Below are 18,837 nucleotides of genomic sequence, written 5' to 3'. Positions count from 1 at the left end.
AGGGCTGGTCCCGGGGAGGCTGGCAGCATGGCTGGAGTCTGTCATGCCACTTGCTTTTGGGTCAGAGAAGGGCCCTGACCTGTGTTAATTACTAGGAGAATAATACTCCCGCATGACCACTGGTTCTGCTCGAATAGGCAGCTGAAAGATAGGATACCCTTTTCATTTCAGGTTTTTGCCTCCTGCAACTCACACCGGGACAGCAAGGAGCTTGGTGAAGAGATTTGTATGGGCCTTCCGGAGCCTCACGTGTGTGCGCTTTATGCTGAATCCGATTTAGTTCTGCCTGGCAGTTCAGGGGAGTGAGGGCATGGGATGGATAGCAGGAGGGACATGGTTGCAGGAGCGAGAAATCCCAGCTTACAGCCTGCTCTTCATGGCAAGTTAAAACAAGGGGGACAGAAGGGTTTAGTAGAGGAAAGAGAGAGGGAAGGGACATTGCAGGAGCGGAGCTGGGACAATCTGTTTGGGTCTATTTGGAAAAAATGGAACAAGTGTTTTACCGTAGAGGAACTCTGTCCCTCTCTGACTTTTCTCCAAGCCCCTGCCCCCTTCCCAGAGTCCTGCTGCCTTCCTACTGAAGCAGTCCCTTTTTTTCTACTGATATTATTTGAAAAGATGTGCATGCAGGGACACTGGCCACCAGGCACTATTTTATTTCCTTTTTGATAGCTTTGTACAAACTGATGTATCTGAACAGCCATGGGCACTGGATTTATACGTGTATACAGCAAGACTGAAAGACCACTTTCAGTTGTTCTGCTGCCTTTTCTGGCAATCACTAGTTCTGCTACACAGTGAGGCAAACTAAAAGTGCATCATTCTTAAATTTGCACAGCTGTGATACTAGGATTAGCTTTGCCACAGGGCTTGGTCATTGCAGCATCGTGCCAAGACTAAGTCTCTTCAAAGTATAAACAGACATGAAACTTTTAAGCCAAATCCACTGGTGCTGATAGCTTTTAGCTGTCTCTAATCTTCTGGCACCAGGGGAGATGATATTTTTTTTCCTATCTAGTTTTGTACATAAAAGCATATTCTCTGCTTCATGTTAGGAACGCTAGGCTGAAGGTAGCTTGGCATTGTGGCACCCTCAGGCACACAAAGCCCTTATGCCAATCTTTTAATGAATAAAAAGCACTCCAGGCTCCAAATTTTGCACGTAGGTACCCATGTTAGTTACCCAGGTCCTTGTTTGTGTAAATGGGGTGCAACTGAGAGGACTTACTTCTAACTAGTGATGTGGAGCTGTAGTGCTGTTTTGGCATGATGTCACCGTAGCGAGACCCATAAACTGAGTCAGCTGTTTGTTTGGCAGATTTTCATCTACGTAAATCCCTCTGTAAACTAATTATATGGCCACAGCTTATAAATTTTACGAGAAAGCAACCTCCAGACTTGTTTTTCTTGTCAGTTGCAGATCTTGAAACTTAACTGTAGATGTTGCAAAACTAATCACCAGGGTTAGAGAGTCTATAAACTGCACTGTATTGCATAGACATATAAATTTCCAGTACTTCTTTCCTTCTTTAAATACCAGCTTAAGTTTTAGTCCATTCATTTTTAGTATTTGCAAGTAACACACACACAGAAGCCTAAACAAAACCAGTCCACAATTAAACCCTTGGAAAATGTGAGCATAAACTCCAGCTAGAAGTCTCCAAATGAAATATTTATATGTACTAGACATCTTGTATCAGGAGGTAGTTCTCTTGCTGTTATCAGAAGTCAGCCCTTCACTCCCTGTGTCTGCTTCGAATGCTTTTATCCCTGGCAGCACGAGGCTTGCTTCAAACACCCTGCTTGCTTGTCAGCAGGGTTGATGCACTGTATTATAACAAGCATTCGCCACAACTGTTGTTCACAGGCAGCATTTTTAGCTCTACAAGCACAACCCGTGAGATTCTCTATCAATGTAATGATTATTTAGCCAAGGCTCTTCCAGTAAATTGAGGCTAACTAGTCTTTCCTTGGGGTAAAATGCAGCAGCCTTTCTTTTATTGTTACTCTCGTAGAGAAAGCAGCATCCTCCCCAACAGTGGTAGGATCTGGACAAGGAATAGCTGTTGCATTGTCCTCCCGGTATGGCACTGGCTTATAGTCCAATTCTTAACCTAGGACTAACTGGCAGGAACACAGCCAACAACTGCGTATTATTTTCATTGTAGGTATATTTTAGTTGCACAGTTCTATCCTTAATGCTGCATCTCCCTTCGCTGAGAGATTGGTTGCATTTAACTGGTTTGGTCAAAGCTGCTTCATCGGCCACAGGCAGCTCTCAGAGACTCCCTGGAATCAGTAAGTCTCATTTCTATAGAGAAAAAAGGTGAGTCAGCCCAGCTTTACCTTGTGACAGAAATGGGGCAGCTGAAGCTTCGGAAAAGTCTTGTGATATAAACTGCAGATCTGTGTATATAGCCTTTTTACATTAAGAGACCCTGCAACAGGTAGGTGTATACTAGTGTAATTAACACAAATCAACAGAGGAATTTAAATATCCTGGCACAATTATAACTTGGGTTTTTTTCTTAAAAAATAGAATTTAAATAGAGAGTAAAAGGCAACAGTGGTGTTTCACCACAAAAACTGTATCAAGCTGGTCTATGTGACTATACCAGCCTGTTAATACATTCTCCTTGTCCTGTGCCTTTCTGGAAACTCCATTTTTATAACTTAAACTGTAATGGACATGGCACATTATTATTATTATTATTAATTACTACTACTACTACTACTATGAGTCTGACTTGTTTGGGTACCCCTCCCTATGAATGCAATACAGTAGGATTTTTTTTTCTTTTTTGTAATCCATGGCCAATTTGTCATTCAAAGGTTTGCTTAGGCACAAAAATGTCTAATTTGTGACTAAATTGTACTTCACATAATGCTGAGAGACTTCATAAAAACAACAGTATAATTAAGATAATAGTAATATTCATTTTTGGTTTAACTGAAATAATAGTGCATTTTTTAAAATTGATTTGTTGCATAAAATATGAAAGTAGGGGTGATACTTGTATAATAATGGAAGGGAGGTTGCAACATACCAATAAACTGTTTCACATGCCCCTATTAATACAGCAGTCCTCTCATCTCCTCCCCCATCTCTCCTCCAGCCCCAAAGCGATCAAGTTAGGTTATCCTCTTCAAAAGCTGATTGATATAAATAGTTATCTGCTAAAACGTATCATGTATTCTAATAACATACTCAAATATTTGCTTTAGTTCATTTTGATAATTGTTTAGAGAACAGTCCTGAATGGAAAGGCAATGAGTGGGGCAACAAACTGAAGTGTTGGCTGTTATTCTGCTTTTTAGTCAACCGGGAGTTTTCCAATTATGAGGAAACTATTTTGCTTACCATTGCTACCTTAAATTAGACATCTGACATTTAGATAACTAGCTATCTCCACTTACTTGCTATAATCTTTGTAGGGACCTCAGCATTTCCAAAATGCAATTTATCCCACCTGTTTTATTCTGCTATGCTGGGAGTGTAGATATTTAACTGTCAATGCCCAAAATAAGATGAAATTAATTCCAGCTTATCAGATATTGAGAGATACCCAAAACGGCTCTCATCAGATCTTTGCTTTCTGTGAGGTCTCTTACACAAGATTATTGCCTGTTCACAAGGATCAATATCCCTTAAAGGCTTTCATTTTTCCCTTCGGCTGATCTTTAGTAGCTTCTCTTCATGTACTGACAATCAAAGGAGTTGCACTCCGTAACTTCTGTTCTATTTCCTGAGACCCTAGGAAATACAACCACCCAGGTGTGCATAATTTTTGGCATATACATAGTATATAAGAGAGGATTTCTTAAAATATTTGTTTGTTCCTAATGATAATGTGCATATTTTGATGAAAAGTTCATTGAAATGAAAAACAATCACTGAATTCTTTGCATATTTTATTTTTCTTTTTGATTTCCAACTCACACACATCTGGCATATTTTACATCTTTGCAATAAAACATGGTTACAATAGCTTAAGGAATTTATATATCCAAAATATTTCACCATGATCTCAAGATGAAATGAACTTGTCTTCCAGATGTTCAATATTCTCCCAATTCTAAGCTACAAACTCAAGATATTGCTTACAGACGGGTGATGAATAACTTAATCATTACGTTGATCCCCATGATTTCAGAATCTTATAAATACAAACAACAATGAAGAAGGAAATTCAGTGCTAAACTTACTAATACAAGGTGGATAACAAATAAGTAATCACATCAATAAATAATGATATGTTTCTGGTGCAAAGTGCCAATACAAAGAATCCATTATCTTTTTAAATAAATGACTGCAAGTGAGTGTAAATTCTGAGAAAATTACATTCCTGTTACATGCCTCATAGCCCTACCGACACAATATGTACATCTATGACAATACAGTCACCAAATATACAAAGAAGAAACATGAATTAAAGTGTATATACCCCTGGGTGTGTAATTTGATCAGTACAATGTGCAGAAAATTATTCTGATAGTTATCATTACAGTATTGTAAAACATGAGGTGCCTTAGTCAGAGTGGCTTCAGGTGAGATTTTTCAGAATCGAAAAGAATAACCTCAGTCACCTTTACAATGAAGCTAAGGCTGTGAAATAAACCAAGCTGCTCAGAGGAAAAATAAGGGAAAAAAAAAATCACTGGGGGCTCTCTTGCCCATGACTTGTATGCCAAATGCTAATAATCCAGAAGTATAGCACTTTGTCTGTATTGGGAGTCATTTAAGCGTTGCAAAGTGTTAAACTGAACTTCCCTCTTTGCTCCCTTTCCGTCTAGTCATTGAATTTAAAAGGGAGGAATTGAATATCTATTGTATAAAGTATAAATATGGCAAATGATGGCTTTTTATCCAAATGCTTCATGAGCAGAACTCCACTTAAGAGGGGTAAAGTTTAGATTCAAAAAGTGAAAAACACGCATTGGTGGAAATGTCAAAATTACTGTTTGCGCCCAAATTCAACCCTTTAACACAAGCTGTACCCTTAGGCAGATCTCCAGTTTGATTTGTGTGAATGCACCTGTTCCTTCCAAGACATCAGGTTTAAAGTACATGCAAGTTGTAACTCCACAATAAAATTAAGAAACAGTTTTGTTCTTTATACAAGGTTTTACTTTTACAAAAGTATCCCTTTAAAGTTAAGATGTGCATCTGATGTACAAAGTATCAAACGTATTTTTTTTATCTCAGCTTGAAAAGAGGCTGGAGATGGGATGCATGTTAGGTTCAAAGCCTAAACATTGAAATAACTGGACACAAGGTTCCCCAGAATTTTCAAAAGTCTCTTGTGGCGCATCCTACTACCTTTTCTCAATAAACAAAGATATATGAAATAATTACCAAAACATCTCCTAATTCATATAATTTACATGATACAAGCTTGCTTTTCAGCAGCTGGTGTTCAGTTGTGAAAAAACACACAAAGTAAAATGGTTGCTGACTACAATGTACAGCTATTGCTGGGTGTAATGGAATGTACAACGGAGGTCAATGCAGACGTGGTTTTCCACCAGAGACTACACCTTTCATTGCAGCACTTGTGCTCTCAGCTTTACCTGGGCTTTCAGTTCTTCGTTCCGCTTCAGTATCTGTTCTGATGTTCATAATGCCACCGGTTAAAATCTATATTAAAAGCTACGATGCTGCCAGAAGCCATGCCAGTAATCAGAGTTCTGAAAAAGATAGAAAAGATGGTCCTGTCAATCCTCTTTTACCTTCTCAAGCAATGGTTTACCATAAACAGTAAAAAAGCTAAAAGAACGAGGCACTTTTTGCAACACTGTCTGAAGATTAAGCTTAGGGGTGAGATTCAGTTTGCAATGGAGACGCTACATTTAGGCATCAACACATGAGCCAAATTTCCATGTTCCCAGAATCATAGAATCACAGAAACATAGAATCATTTAGGTTGGAAAAGACCTTCAAGATCATCGAGTCCAACTATCAACCATGCCCACTAAACCATGTCCTGAAGTACCCCGTCTACTCGGTTTTTGAACACCTCCAGGGATGGTGACTCAACCACTTACCTGGGCAGCCTATTCCACTGGTCAAGGGATACCTAGAGGTCTATCCAGTTGCCTTCATATAGGTAAAAGCACCGTGCCATTTGAGATGCTCTCGCATGTCCTGCCTTGCCTCCAGCTGCGTCTCCAGAAGCGTGTGGGTCTTCACCGGGTTCTTTGTCATATGGGCCACCCCAGGTACGTACCTCAGACCTCCGAGGTATTTCAAACAGTACTAACTGGCTACGGGTAATCAACAGAATTAGGCCCTAATCAGTTCCCTCAGTGCAGCCTGAGACCAACTCTCTACAGGTCACTGGGCGTGTACTTTAGGGCGAGCTTTACTGTCCTCTAGACTCCGCAGGCTGTAGCAAGTAGATCGCCACAGTCATTGCAAGACCTTATTCCTGTAGCTCACACGACGACACCTATGCCAAAACACCTCCATTCAGGTGTTTCGGAACCCAGATGCCTAATTTCAGGCACCCCGTGCCACTGGAGGTGCCCCAGGACAGCTGACGCGTCTCTGCCGGCAGCTGGGACACCGGACCCGCGGACTGCTTCGCGCTCCTGGCTGCGGTGGGGGCCCGCGGGATATCCTCCGGCCTCCCCGCCAGGATGAGCCGCCTCCGCGAAGACCACTGAACCCATCCCTTAATCACGAGCTGATCACACCTCAGTACTCCTAAAAAGCTTTACATTGAAATGTAGCCCCGTATTTACGTTGCTGTGGTGACAACAGTTGAGGTGATTTTCCAGCTATCACATATCCTCTAATTCTGGTAGCTGAGTTTTAGGTATCTAGCCCTACTTCTATCAAACCATAAAAGAACTGTTCTCTGCTTAATTATGTGACAAAAGCTAAGCAGGTACTTAAAGTGCTTTGCACAGCTGGGACTTCCCAGCCTAGTATTACACTAAGAGACAGAGAAAATAGGCTAAGTGAAATTTTTTGCAGTGTAAATAGTGTAAATAAATCCCTTTGAACAGACCACGGTACTGTACGCATAAACTGGCAAAGCTCCAGAAACAAACAGGCCTCTTCCAGTAAGTTAGTTTCAATTAGACTAAGTTTGAGGCAAAAAACTTGTTTCAAGTCATCTACTCATACATGAGTAAATTAGGTACATATTTTGTTTATAGGTGTTTTTGTTGCTTTACAAAATGGGTATATAGCATAGGAATGCTGAAAAGTATAAGAAAAATAAACTGAAATGAATGCTGTATGATTTTTTCTAATATCCTATGAATTCTTTGCATATCACGAGTTTGTATATTAATAAGAAATACAAGACTGATGCATGATGTAAGCAGAAAATCCACTCATAACCCTGCATAAATGCAACACATGGGCTTACATTATAATCACATTACTATAGAAGACTGAGGGACCAGGTTTACGTATCTTTTACATTTACAGTGTGCATTTTAGTGCCACAGCAGTGACTGCAAAAATCTAGGCTTGTACACTGCATGTCCATTGCTCAAAAAGGTCAAAGGAAAGGACTACACTCACTCCTTGTGGATAGTTCCACTGATAATATTACACATTGTAGTCTAGACACAACCCCAAGAAGTTCTCAAGCTCTACATAGCTGAAAATCAGAAATGTACCACAAACTTTTGTAATCAGTTTTAAGGCACTGGTTAATAGCACTACTGCACTCTGATCCAGTCTGACTATTCCTATGTTCTTAAGTTCATGTAATTTTACTCATATATAGCTAGCTGAGTCACTGACTTCAATGATATAAGACCTCACCTTAATGTTTAGTGCTTGTGGTATGAGACTCAAGGATCAGAAAAAACACTGAGTCGGATAAATCAACAGGGTAACAACAGGGGTAATGGTTTTGTACCGTAACCTGATAATGACTGCATACCATAAATTCATACCTTGAAGTTCATGGAGATGTATACTTTGTGCAATTTTACCATTTACATACAAATATTAATGACAAACTGACCTCTGATCATGAGACAGATCCATAGCTCTTATGCCAGCATCACAGCCAGGGTAAATATAGAGCTGCTTGAAGTCACAGGCCTGCCATACTTCCACTACACCGTTGTCTCCCCCTGTCACCAGGTTCTGCCCATCGCTGCTCAGGAGGATGGCCTTGCGGAGAAAAAGGTAAAACCCGAGTACACAGTTAGCTTTTACGGAAATGGGTCGATATTACAAAAATTTAATGAACTTATAAGCATTTCTTTTGCTCTGCTGACTTTAAATTTGAAGAAAAAGGCTCCCACTCCTCTTTCTCCCAATCAGAAAATAAACCAACAAATTTTGGATCTCCAAATTTTAAATAAAACAGTTGTGTGGTTCTAAACATGATATATAACCAAAAAGCTCTTTAACTGAATCTGCCAAGACTTGAGTTCAGCACATAACATTTCAATGTTCACCCTACAATACTCAGTGCCACCATTAACACCTAAAGAGGAGCAGCAATCTGTATTCCTAACGCTGCTTTGAGTGCTAGGGACAGAGCAGAGCCCCGAAGGCAGGAATTCATGTCTTGGCTAATAAATGAAGAATGGACTCTTTTCAGAGCATTTTCTTTTAAAGATGTATTTCCCACTGAAATTTAATTCCAATCAAAAATTCCAGGAATCGTGTGGGACCATAAACAATTTGTTCTTATTTATTCTGGAAAAGCTCAAGTGCATTTTTGCATTTGGAGATGGAGATGAGAGGATCTGTGTTTGAACATGACTTAACAAGGAGGTGGCAATTTTACATATGTGATTTCCTTTAAACCGCACAACAAATAAATTCAATTTATTTTAATAAATAAAGGCGAGAGACAACAAATGTTTGTTTGCATTTAGATTTACCCTGGTTGAATCATTGATCTCCATCTGAGCTAAGAGTTTGCCATTAATGCTGAAATTGCTGAACCGTCCTCGTTCATAGTAGATGATGCAGTGACCTTCACTAGATACTGAAATTAAGCGAGGATACAAGCAGTTTTCTGTTCCTTCCAGGGCTCTCAGCAAATCTCCAGTAATTGTGTGTACCAGACAAGGTCCTTCTGTATATGAAAACATAATATATCATACATTTGCTGCTTATACAAACTGTATACGCTGTGCAAAAAGGCAATGCATAATACACATTTATATCACATTAGTCCTGCATAGATATAAGAAGATGCAATGTTTGCTTAAAGAATTTAAAATACGCAACAGAAAAGGAAATGCAAAAGCTAGCATATTAAGAAAATAGCTACAACAAGCCTGAAAGTGGTAGTTTATTATTTACTTAAGCTGGAAGGAGTTTTCATTGATCTATCTTCTAAAATATTCTTTCCTCTTTCCAAGCATTCAGAAGCCTCAGTCTTACTGCTTTCCTCCAACAACATGAACTCTCTTTAGCCTGCCCATTCACATTAAACAGATGGGGCCCTATCAGTGACTAGTAGAAGCAACTCCCAGAGGGCATATAATCATATCACTGCATATTTCTCCTATAGACAATGGCAGTTCCTGTAGGTCCTCTCCCCCAATGAGTATGTAATATGCACAGATTTCAGTCCTGAACTGTTTTAACAATGGGAGTCATCTAACAGCCAACAGAGTTACTATGCTATCTGGACTTTAAGAGCTTTTAGGAGACCACACTATAACTGCATTTACTCCAGAGAGATTTTAATACAAGATTTTAATGTCTTTTTATTACTGCTGATGAAAGAAAAAAAAAACAGCTATGAAATCTAAAATGTACATTTTAAGATGCAAACCTAGGCTATTTCCATTTCAAGATCTATGAGAAAAGCTCTTTTGAAAGTGAGATCCGTATTCCTACTAAGAAAAAGAGTCTCTTCTGTGATAAATGTAATGAGTCACGGTAAATACTGTTTTCTTTTATGAGTCACAGGGTACTCCTGGACAGCACAGTAATCTCTTCCTTATACAACTGGCTCATGACCCTGAAAGTAAATTCATACTGGCAGACTCAGCCACCTCACGTTAAGCCCTTCTAACTTCTCTGAAGTTCACACAGCAGCTGGGTTTGCCCAGGTAGAATGAATCACAGCATCAGTGCACTCATTTGCGAGCCCCCTGCTACAGGTTTTTATCTGTGTTTGCATAAAGCCCTATGCACAGAGACCTCACACCTGACTGGGTCCATGGGATAAGACTGCAATGGAACTAATTTATTTTCTGAAATAGTTGAGTTTCAGCTTTGGAAACACTGAAGTGCCAGAATGTTATAAGAAGTGATGCCTCCACCTTTAGAATAATTACCATGTCAGATTTTTCAAAAGAAAAGTGTAATACCTTCATAGCTGAATGGTCATGGACACAAAAAGGCACAAAGAAAATCTGATTTAGGATGCTACTGTAAAGACATACAGACTGACCACTCTTTTTGGGGGTTGTTGGATAAGACCGTGCAAACATCAACCTGATGCACAGGATTTTTCTCGGAGGAGTCCTATGTGCCCTCTCTCCCTGCTTCAGCAGGTTCTCGAGCGCTGCATGTGTTATCACAGTGCCACAGCCAGCTCCACAGGGACAGCCTCCCCACGAGGGAGCACAGGCAGCCCCGAGGCAGGACTGCCGTGAAATGCAATTTAGGAAACTGAAGAAGCAGCCTAAAAACAGACATTGGCTGGAAACCAGCAATAAAAAAGGGATTTTCTCTCTGCATTTATATATGGACTAGAGTTTGAAGAGGAAGAACACGAGAAGAGTAACTCAGGGGCCAGACTGAGCCTCCACTTCTCTTGATCAATTACAAATATATTCTGGATTTGATGTAAAAGTCTTTGGTCCTCCAGCAGCTTTACCTCTAATAATATATAAGTTACCAAAGCATCATACACTTAATGAAGCAGAAGATAACTGAATACAGATTCCAGCTATTTTAATAAGAGGAAATTTGCAAAAAGATAGTTGGAAAGGGTAAACTATTACGGCAGTAAGAGTGTATAAAGCTGCCTTAAAAGATAAGAAATAACGCTGCAAGAAAAAACTTTAGTTTCAGTGTCACTGTACATTTTTTCCATGAATGTCTTGCCTTCTCCTATGACTGTTATGTAGTGTGTCATTACAAGAGTTAATGACCCATTACGATTTCCCGTTAAAAATTTTAACAGGTTAAAATTAAAAGGTAAAGTTAAAAACTTTACTCAAAAGTTTCACACTCAGCTTTGAAAATACATGTTGAGCTCTGAGGCAGTATAAAAGATGATAACCCAGGAGCTCAGCTGTGAGCAAAAGCAGGCAGAAGAAGCATCACCTCCTTCTTACTCTCAGAAGCAGCAAACCTTTTAAAAAGGACTACGAGGACATCCATGGGGATGAATAAAACAGGCAGTGAGAAAGCAAGTAGCTGGATGTGGATGTAGGAGTGGAGTGGAAGTGAGACAGGAAGATATGTAAGGAGGAAGAACCTAGGAAGGACAAGGGTAACGTGAAGAAATAAGAAGGGAAAAGTATAATGTAGCACAAAAGAAAGTAAGAGAGAGGGGAGAGAAGGGGATGGCAAATAGGAAAGGAAAAAAGAAGAAGACAAGCAGTTTGCCAAATTAAGAAAAGAAACTGAATGAGAGAGGGCAGTGAGGGAAGAAAAAATGGACATAGAATTATGGGGAAAAAGAGAAGGTGGGCAGAACAAGTAAAATGGAACGAACGAAGGAGAAACCAAATAAGGAATAAGGCAAGGTAAAGCAAACACTCATTGAGGAGGGTGCTTTATTTATGTTAATTACCAGTTATACAGGAGACTGCTGCAGGTTTGGAAAGGTATTTTGAACATTTGTGTTAGCAATTATTGGATACTCTGGATTCCATAGATAAGTAACAGGGAGAAAGTGTGAACAGATGGATCAAAAAGTTTAACTGAATCATAGAATCATAGAATAGTTTGGGTTGGAAGGGACCTTAAACATCACCTAGTTCCACCCCCCCTGCCATGGGCAGGGACACCTTCCACTAGACCAGGTTGCTCAAAGCCCCATCCAGCCTGGCCTTGAACACTGCCAGGGATGGGGCAGCCACAGCTTCTCTGGGCAACCTGTTCCAGTGCCTCTCCAACCTCAGAGTGAAGAACTTCTTCCTTACATGTAATCTAAATCTATCCTCTTTTAGTTTAAAACTCTTACCCCTTGTCCTATCACTACATGCCCTTGTAAAAAGTCCCTCTCTGTCTTTCTTATAAGCCCCCTTTAAGTACTGGAAGGCCGCTGTAAGGTCTCCCCAGAGCCTTCTCTTCTCCAGGCTGAACAAGCCCAACTCTCTCAGCCTGTCTTCACAGGAGAGGTGCTCCAGCCCTCTGGTCATCTTCGTGGCCCTCCTCTGGACCTGCTCCAACAGGTCCGTGTCCTTCTTTTGGTGGGGACCCCAGAGCTGGACGCAGTACTGCAGGGGGGGTGTCAGGAGAGCAGAGTAGAGGGGGAGAGTCACCTCCCTGGACCTGCTGGTCATGCTTCTTTTGATGCAGCCCAGGCTACGGTTGGCTGTCTGGGCTGCGAGTGCACATTGCTGGCTCATGTTGAGCTTCTTGTCAACCAACACCCCCAAGTCCTTCTCCGCAGGGCTGCTCTCAATCCATTCTTTGCCCAGCCTGCATATGTGCTTGGGATTGCCCTGAGCCATGTGCAGGACCTCGCACTTGGCCTTGTTGCACTTCATGAGGTTTGCACAGGCCCACCTCTCAAGCCTGGCCGGGTCCCTGTGGATGGCATCCCTTCCCTCCAGTGTGTTGACCGCACCACACAGCTTGGTGTCATTGGCAAACTTGCTGAAGGTGCACTCAGTCCCACTGTCCATGTCGCTGACAAGATGTTAAACAGTGCCGGTCCCAATACCGACCGCTGAAGAATGCCACTCGTAATATAAGAGAGGTAACAACAAACCTGCAAAATCATCATTATTTGGAATCCTCTACAAAAAAAACTACTGGATGAAATGCTGTCCACAGATCCAAAACCAAGCAAATTGGCCCTGCTTCTCTTGCTGAGGAGACTGAGGTCAGTCTTACAAACTGTCATTCAACTGAGGTCAGGGTGGAGAACCTGGAGCTGGCCCTCCCCTAAATACAGGTCTCTGTCAACAGGTTTCTTCAAAATCAGTAGATGTCATTATGAATTACTGCGTAAATTTTTATCAACTACTCTTCCAGATCTGGGGGAAATAGTAGCACAGGCTGACGGCTGGAAGGAACGATCAACTTAATTTGTGTCTAAACCTTGTAAGTCCAGATAGATAGTAAGTAATAATGTTCAGAGTAAACTGCTGCAGATTCCTGCAGAACTACAACACATCTTAGTAGAGGAGACTTTGGTTAACTAAAGTATATGTGGCTTGAGGGAAGACTGAGATATACCGCTAAAAAGGGCTCTAAAAATGTTAAGACTTAAATCATAAAAACATTTCTGACCTTTAGCACCACTGATAACGAGTCCCAGCTCTGCACAGACCGACACGCAGACAACTTCATGGTCGTGACCAGTTAGAACAGCACGAGGAGCTGGATAATCACCTGTTAAAAAAAACAGAAGAAGAAAAACAAAAAAAGGAAACAACAGAGGAATGCCAAACCAGACCTGTTTTATAAACCAAAGAACTTTGCTGTAATTTGCCTTAAATCAGTATGCATCAAAGAGAGATGCAGTGTGCTTAAATATCTCATACTTAGGTTTCTGAGCAAAATACATTCAAATATCATAAAGTTTCATAAGCACAGCTTCCCAATGCATTAATTCATACATTAACAAAAAGCAAACTTTTTTGGTTTAGAAATTATGGGCTGCGTGCTGTTTACAATACACAAATGATAACAATACATAGCTGGTTTATGACCTAAAAATACTGAAAATGTATATTTCAGATAAAGAACACAAAGTGTGGTGGTATTAAAAGCAGCTGTAATGTAAAAGTTGAGGATGTTCCTATATTAATGATCATAATTTGTTTCCTGAAACTGGGGGTAGGAAAAGAAGAGAGGAGGAACAGCACTGTACTAGAAAGATACTATTGTTGCATAGACATTACTGATTAAGAGACACATTGAATGCTTATAGATCTAAATTATACCTAAAAATGGTTATGGGTATACAACATTTTGTATATATCACTATGGATACCTTTGCTATTTTTATCACATTTAATTTATTAAAGAGTAGGATAGACTACTCCCTAAATATTTAGGTTTTTGTATTCAGAAGTGAAATGTATTTTATTTTGGGTTCAAACAAGTGGGCATTTATGGAGTGTTTATATGACAAATAGCAACATTCCTGTTGTTTCTAATAACAAGATGCTGACATCTTAACAGTGAAACTCCTATCTGCAGTAAGGAATTGCTCAGTATTTGATATTGCTTTGCCAGGCAAAGAAAGTTAATCAGCAACAAAAAATTAGCAACTTGCTAGATAACACAGATTTCATCTGGTTATATTTACAAATCAAATATAGAAAATCGGGAAATTCCAAAGGACTGGAGCTCTGCCAGTGTAGTTCAAATACTTAAAAAGGATAAAATAAATGATCTAGGGAACTACACATGAATTACTGTAACATTAATCCTATGCAAAATAACAAAATGGTTAATCCACAGTTCTGTCAACAAAGAATTGGAAGCAAAAATCTCATTAATGCCAGCCACCATGCTGTACTGGAATGGGAGTCTTGTCAAGCAAGATTCTTATCTCTTTTTGACAGGATGACAGGTATAGTTGATAAAGATGGCTATGTAAAAATGGCCTCCATATTTTTTTTTCAAGATATTTGTCTTAGTAATGAAATGTTTTGATTTAAACCTGTTTTATATGGAACTGACTGCAGAAAACATGGATGGTACTGAAGCTGGTTCAATGACAGATCTTAAAATTTTTTTGTCGATAGAAAGGTATCTACTATGCGCCACATATTAGGATATTGGAAATCATGGTGTCCAGTTAGGAGCTGGGAATTGATTCTTGATTGAGTCCTAGCCAATAATGTTATCTACAGGATAATATAAAATCTTTGCTGGTAAGATATGGGTGTATATAAAACTGATACAAAGATTCATAAGCAACTGTATAATGAAGAGAGAAAGTCATTATTATAACATTCTCTCATTGCCTAGTTAAATAAAAAGGTAGCAAAATGTGTTTTATTTATTTTGAATGCAGCCCAATGGAAGGTTGATGCTCCTGGACAAGCACAAGCTCTGCTCACTGGAGAGGAGTTTCTGTTCTGGAAGGCAGTGAGACAGAGAGGGATTTATGGAGCCAGAAAAGAAAACTCCCTCAACATTAATTTTCAATGCAATACCCTAGAATAGCAAACAGGAGTCGAGCGCTGTCTTGCCACTGTAGACCAGAGAGATTAGTCTTGTACCCACATTTACAGAAACGAGCTTAAAGGAGGGTCACAAAACTGATATAGAGAATAAGAAAGGAGGGTGCACAGTGCTTAAAGTGTTTTCTCTCTTCACTGCACAGGCAGAAAGCAGTGACTTGACCACTGTAGCTGGGAGTCGCAGGTGTAAAAGATGCCCAATAGCCCAGAAACTTATCTTGCAGCTAATGGCACAGCGAGGTCCAATGGGTGAATGGCTGCACACATTTCAACCCTGCAATAAAATGCAGTTTTCTAACTGGAAAAACAGTTAAACACTAAAACAAACTAAAAAGGGAACTACCTGAGTAGCTAAGCAATACTGCATGGGTTCCTGAAAGGTATGCATTAGGAATGGAGGCTTGGACAGACTTCTGCGGGTCAATGAATTTAGTCTTTTTATTGCGGACATTCACATAATATAAACCTGTTAATAATTTAATGAAATGGCTATCTGAGTATGTGACTTGGAAGGATGTTCCAGACCTTTTCTACCCTAAAGGAGAGAAATATTCTGATTTTCAGTCTGAATTTATTCCTCTCTACCTTCTATCTCTTTGTTCTTGTGTCCCTGACTTCAGGTCTTCTCCCTCTCTAGTGTTTTCCCCACTCATGCACTTAGAGAATAAATCAGCCCTCTCGATCTTTCCTTTTGACTCAATTAAACAAACCAAACTCTTATAAACTCCTTTGAAGTGACAAGCCTGCCATTTTTTAGTCATTGTAGCAACCCATTTCTGTGCCTGTCTAGCTCCAAGTTCTTTCTTAAAATTTGGGTAGCCAGAACTGTATATAACAACAGTTCTTGAAAATTTAGCATGAATCTACAGTATTTCTTGCCAAACTCTAAAGTCTCCCGTCATCAAAATTTTAATAATAATTCCATGTATTTTACTATCTTTCTGAACCAGCTGAGAACTACCAAACATGGATTTACAGACCTCTGTTTTGGACCCAGGGTGGGTCAATCTACCTGGCGTTACCACTGCATTGTACAGACACATTAACACTTTCCTATCTCTAACAAAAACAGCTACCCCAATATATCCTAGTTTCCCAATCTTTAACCTAACCTGCAAGAAAAGAATCTTTCTGGTCTGGAAACTGAAGGTGTGAACTGAAAACTGGGCTTTACTGCTAGGGCAGGACTGGTGTCTGAAGAAACAGAGAAAGATGCTTCGTGTATCTCATAAAAGATTAGCTATATTTTGAGATTTAGATTTTTATAATTTCCCCATCAATGCTGCTGTTGAGAGCCCCATCTCCTTCTGAGGTTTTCTTTTCACCAAGTGTATAACAGAAAAGTGAAAAAAAAATGCAGTTCAACACAATTCAGAATTTTCTACTTTTTTTTTTTTTTTTCCTTCTGTATGTCCCCCCAGAAAAAAAGAGTAATTATGCTCAAGGGTCATCCTGGCTTAAGCTCTGATTACAGAGGTGTATACAGTAGTGTCATCAGACTACAAGGGTGAATGACTGAAATTATTAGATGGTTAGAAATTTTTTAAGGGAAAAGAAATAATGCAGTTTTCAAAAGGACATTTTCCTCAGTGTTTCCTAGGAAAACACTGTAATATCATGAAACTGTAAATGTCAGAATATGAAAAATGAGCATATTTAATTGACTTCTTGATTTATAAAGGGAAATGCTTATAAGAAACAACTGCCCTGAAATATAGATCTTGGAGTCCTGTTTTTCAGTAAATACAAATTAATAACAGAATATCATTATTACGAGTAACAGTCTGACAGTAATTGAAAATGGGATTTTTCCCCTTAGGGCTCAAAGAAAAAAATATTCAGTGATACTTTCTACAGGAAAAGCTGTAGCATGGGGAAGAGAACCTCAGTTATATTACATTTTATTGCTAAGGACAGAAGTTGTGAACTCCAGGAATCATTCAAAATCTAGCAAAATATTCTGTCACTGTCACATCACCACTGATAGATGCAGCCAGAGGTCAAAGGCTGCAGCTCTGAGGGAATTGCAGGTGAAAATATCCTACGTATGAAGTGAGATACCATCACTGTAAACTCCCTGTAATTTCCCCGAAGAAGCACCTTTGAACCGAATTACTAGAGGGCAGAAGGAAAAAAAATAATAATCTGCATTGTGTTTCCAAACAAGTAAGTTTTTCTACAAAGTCTAAAACAAAATACATCTTCCCTTCTCTCTGAAAAATATAATGCTTAATACTATTGTAAGGTTCTTCTGGAACAAATGGTGCTCTCGCATGTTAAGGAAAAAAAAGAAGAAAAGAAAAAAGAAAGAGAACAGTGTTACTATTTCTCTCCTACTGTCCTTCTCGCAGGAATTATGTACAGATTGCTATGGGGACACATCTAGGAGTCTTCTGTATAAAGAAGCATGAGAGCAAAAGGCAAATTCCAGCTTCCATTTCATCTCTGACTTTGACAGAAGCAAGTAAAAAGCTGAATTATTTGTTGAAAATAATTTAATATTAGCACTTTTGAGGGGATACTCATCAGAAAAAAATCTTAGAAAATACTATGGCTTTCATGGAAGTGAGAATGTAATAGCCTTCTGGAATTTTTACTGTCAGAAAAAACCATCCTGGAGTTTGATGAAAAGCTGAGGCTACGACCAATAAATAGGAATATTTCAAAATCGGAAATAGCCAGTAACAGTGTCAACAACATGGGGGAGCAATGGTTGTAAAAGAAAGATTGCTGATAGAAAAATATTCATATATTCAAAATATCCTCACCTCTGGCAGAAGTGGTTTATTTGCTGAGGAACGTGAGCAGCATTGTATATATCTACAAACAATTCACCCAGGTGAGTGGACTTTCAGGTACCTTGCACCTATCCAGACCCCAAAAGGAAAAATACAGTGGAGGAGAGGAGAGTAAGGATTTGCAGGTTCTCTTCCTATTTCTTCCACTAAATTGCTTTGGGAACTTTGGCAAGTTGCTGAACTGCCCTGCACTGCACAGCTCCCATGGGGTATGCAGCAAAGCATGGGCACAGACATCTGTTGATAAAATGCTAGCTATAACTGCATTAGTTCAGGTGTATTTTTGCTCATTTACCTTTGCATAGCAGTCTTAGGAGAGAGATATCTTTGGCTACCAGAGTAGAGATGGTGCCAATAAAAATTACAGACTATTTTTCAAAGCTCATCTACTCTGGCAGAACAGTGCTAAGATACCGTATTTCAAAAAGTAATACCTAAATTGTACAAATACACAAGTACCATAATAACTCTTTGAACAGGCAAAGCAGATTGCACGTGTGCCAATGTGCTTGCGCGGGACCTTCAAAGAGCCATCCCCTCCGCTGGGTACAGGTCACACCAGTGGCTATTTTTAAACTGCTGCCCTTTCAAGGTTAAACTAGGGCATGTTATAGGGTACCAAAATGTAGAGGGATATAAAAGAATAAGTGAACATTCTGAGTTCAGAATAACTACTCTTTCAAGATACAAACTCGCAAAACCTGCAATCTTCACAGTT

The 18,837-nt window shown here is 39.6% G+C and overlaps 1 protein-coding gene across 2 annotated transcripts in view; it reads right to left on the bottom strand.

Moving 5' to 3' along the window:
• Positions 1-3,895: 3,895 nt before the first annotated feature.
• The window catches only part of NBEA (neurobeachin), a 510,633-nt gene continuing 495,691 nt past the window's right edge, over positions 3,896-18,837 (bottom strand). The window contains exons 55-58 of one of the 2 annotated variants that reach the window (XM_010572746.1): positions 13,415-13,516; positions 8,863-9,059; positions 7,989-8,140; positions 3,896-5,688 (exon numbers count right to left, since the gene is read on the bottom strand). In XM_010572746.1, coding sequence (XP_010571048.1) covers positions 5,598-5,688; positions 7,989-8,140; positions 8,863-9,059; positions 13,415-13,516 — 542 coding nt within the window. In that variant the 3' untranslated portion in view covers positions 3,896-5,597. The remainder of the gene's footprint in view (positions 5,689-7,988; positions 8,141-8,862; positions 9,060-13,414; positions 13,517-18,837) is intronic. The other variant, XM_010572747.1, reaches the window with a different exon arrangement.

Source organism: Haliaeetus leucocephalus, unplaced genomic scaffold (assembly GCF_000737465.1).
Source record: "Haliaeetus leucocephalus isolate CR32 unplaced genomic scaffold, Haliaeetus_leucocephalus-4.0 Scaffold351, whole genome shotgun sequence".
NCBI lineage: Eukaryota > Metazoa > Chordata > Aves > Accipitriformes > Accipitridae > Haliaeetus > Haliaeetus leucocephalus.
This window is presented reverse-complemented; position numbering and strand designations above follow the sequence as displayed.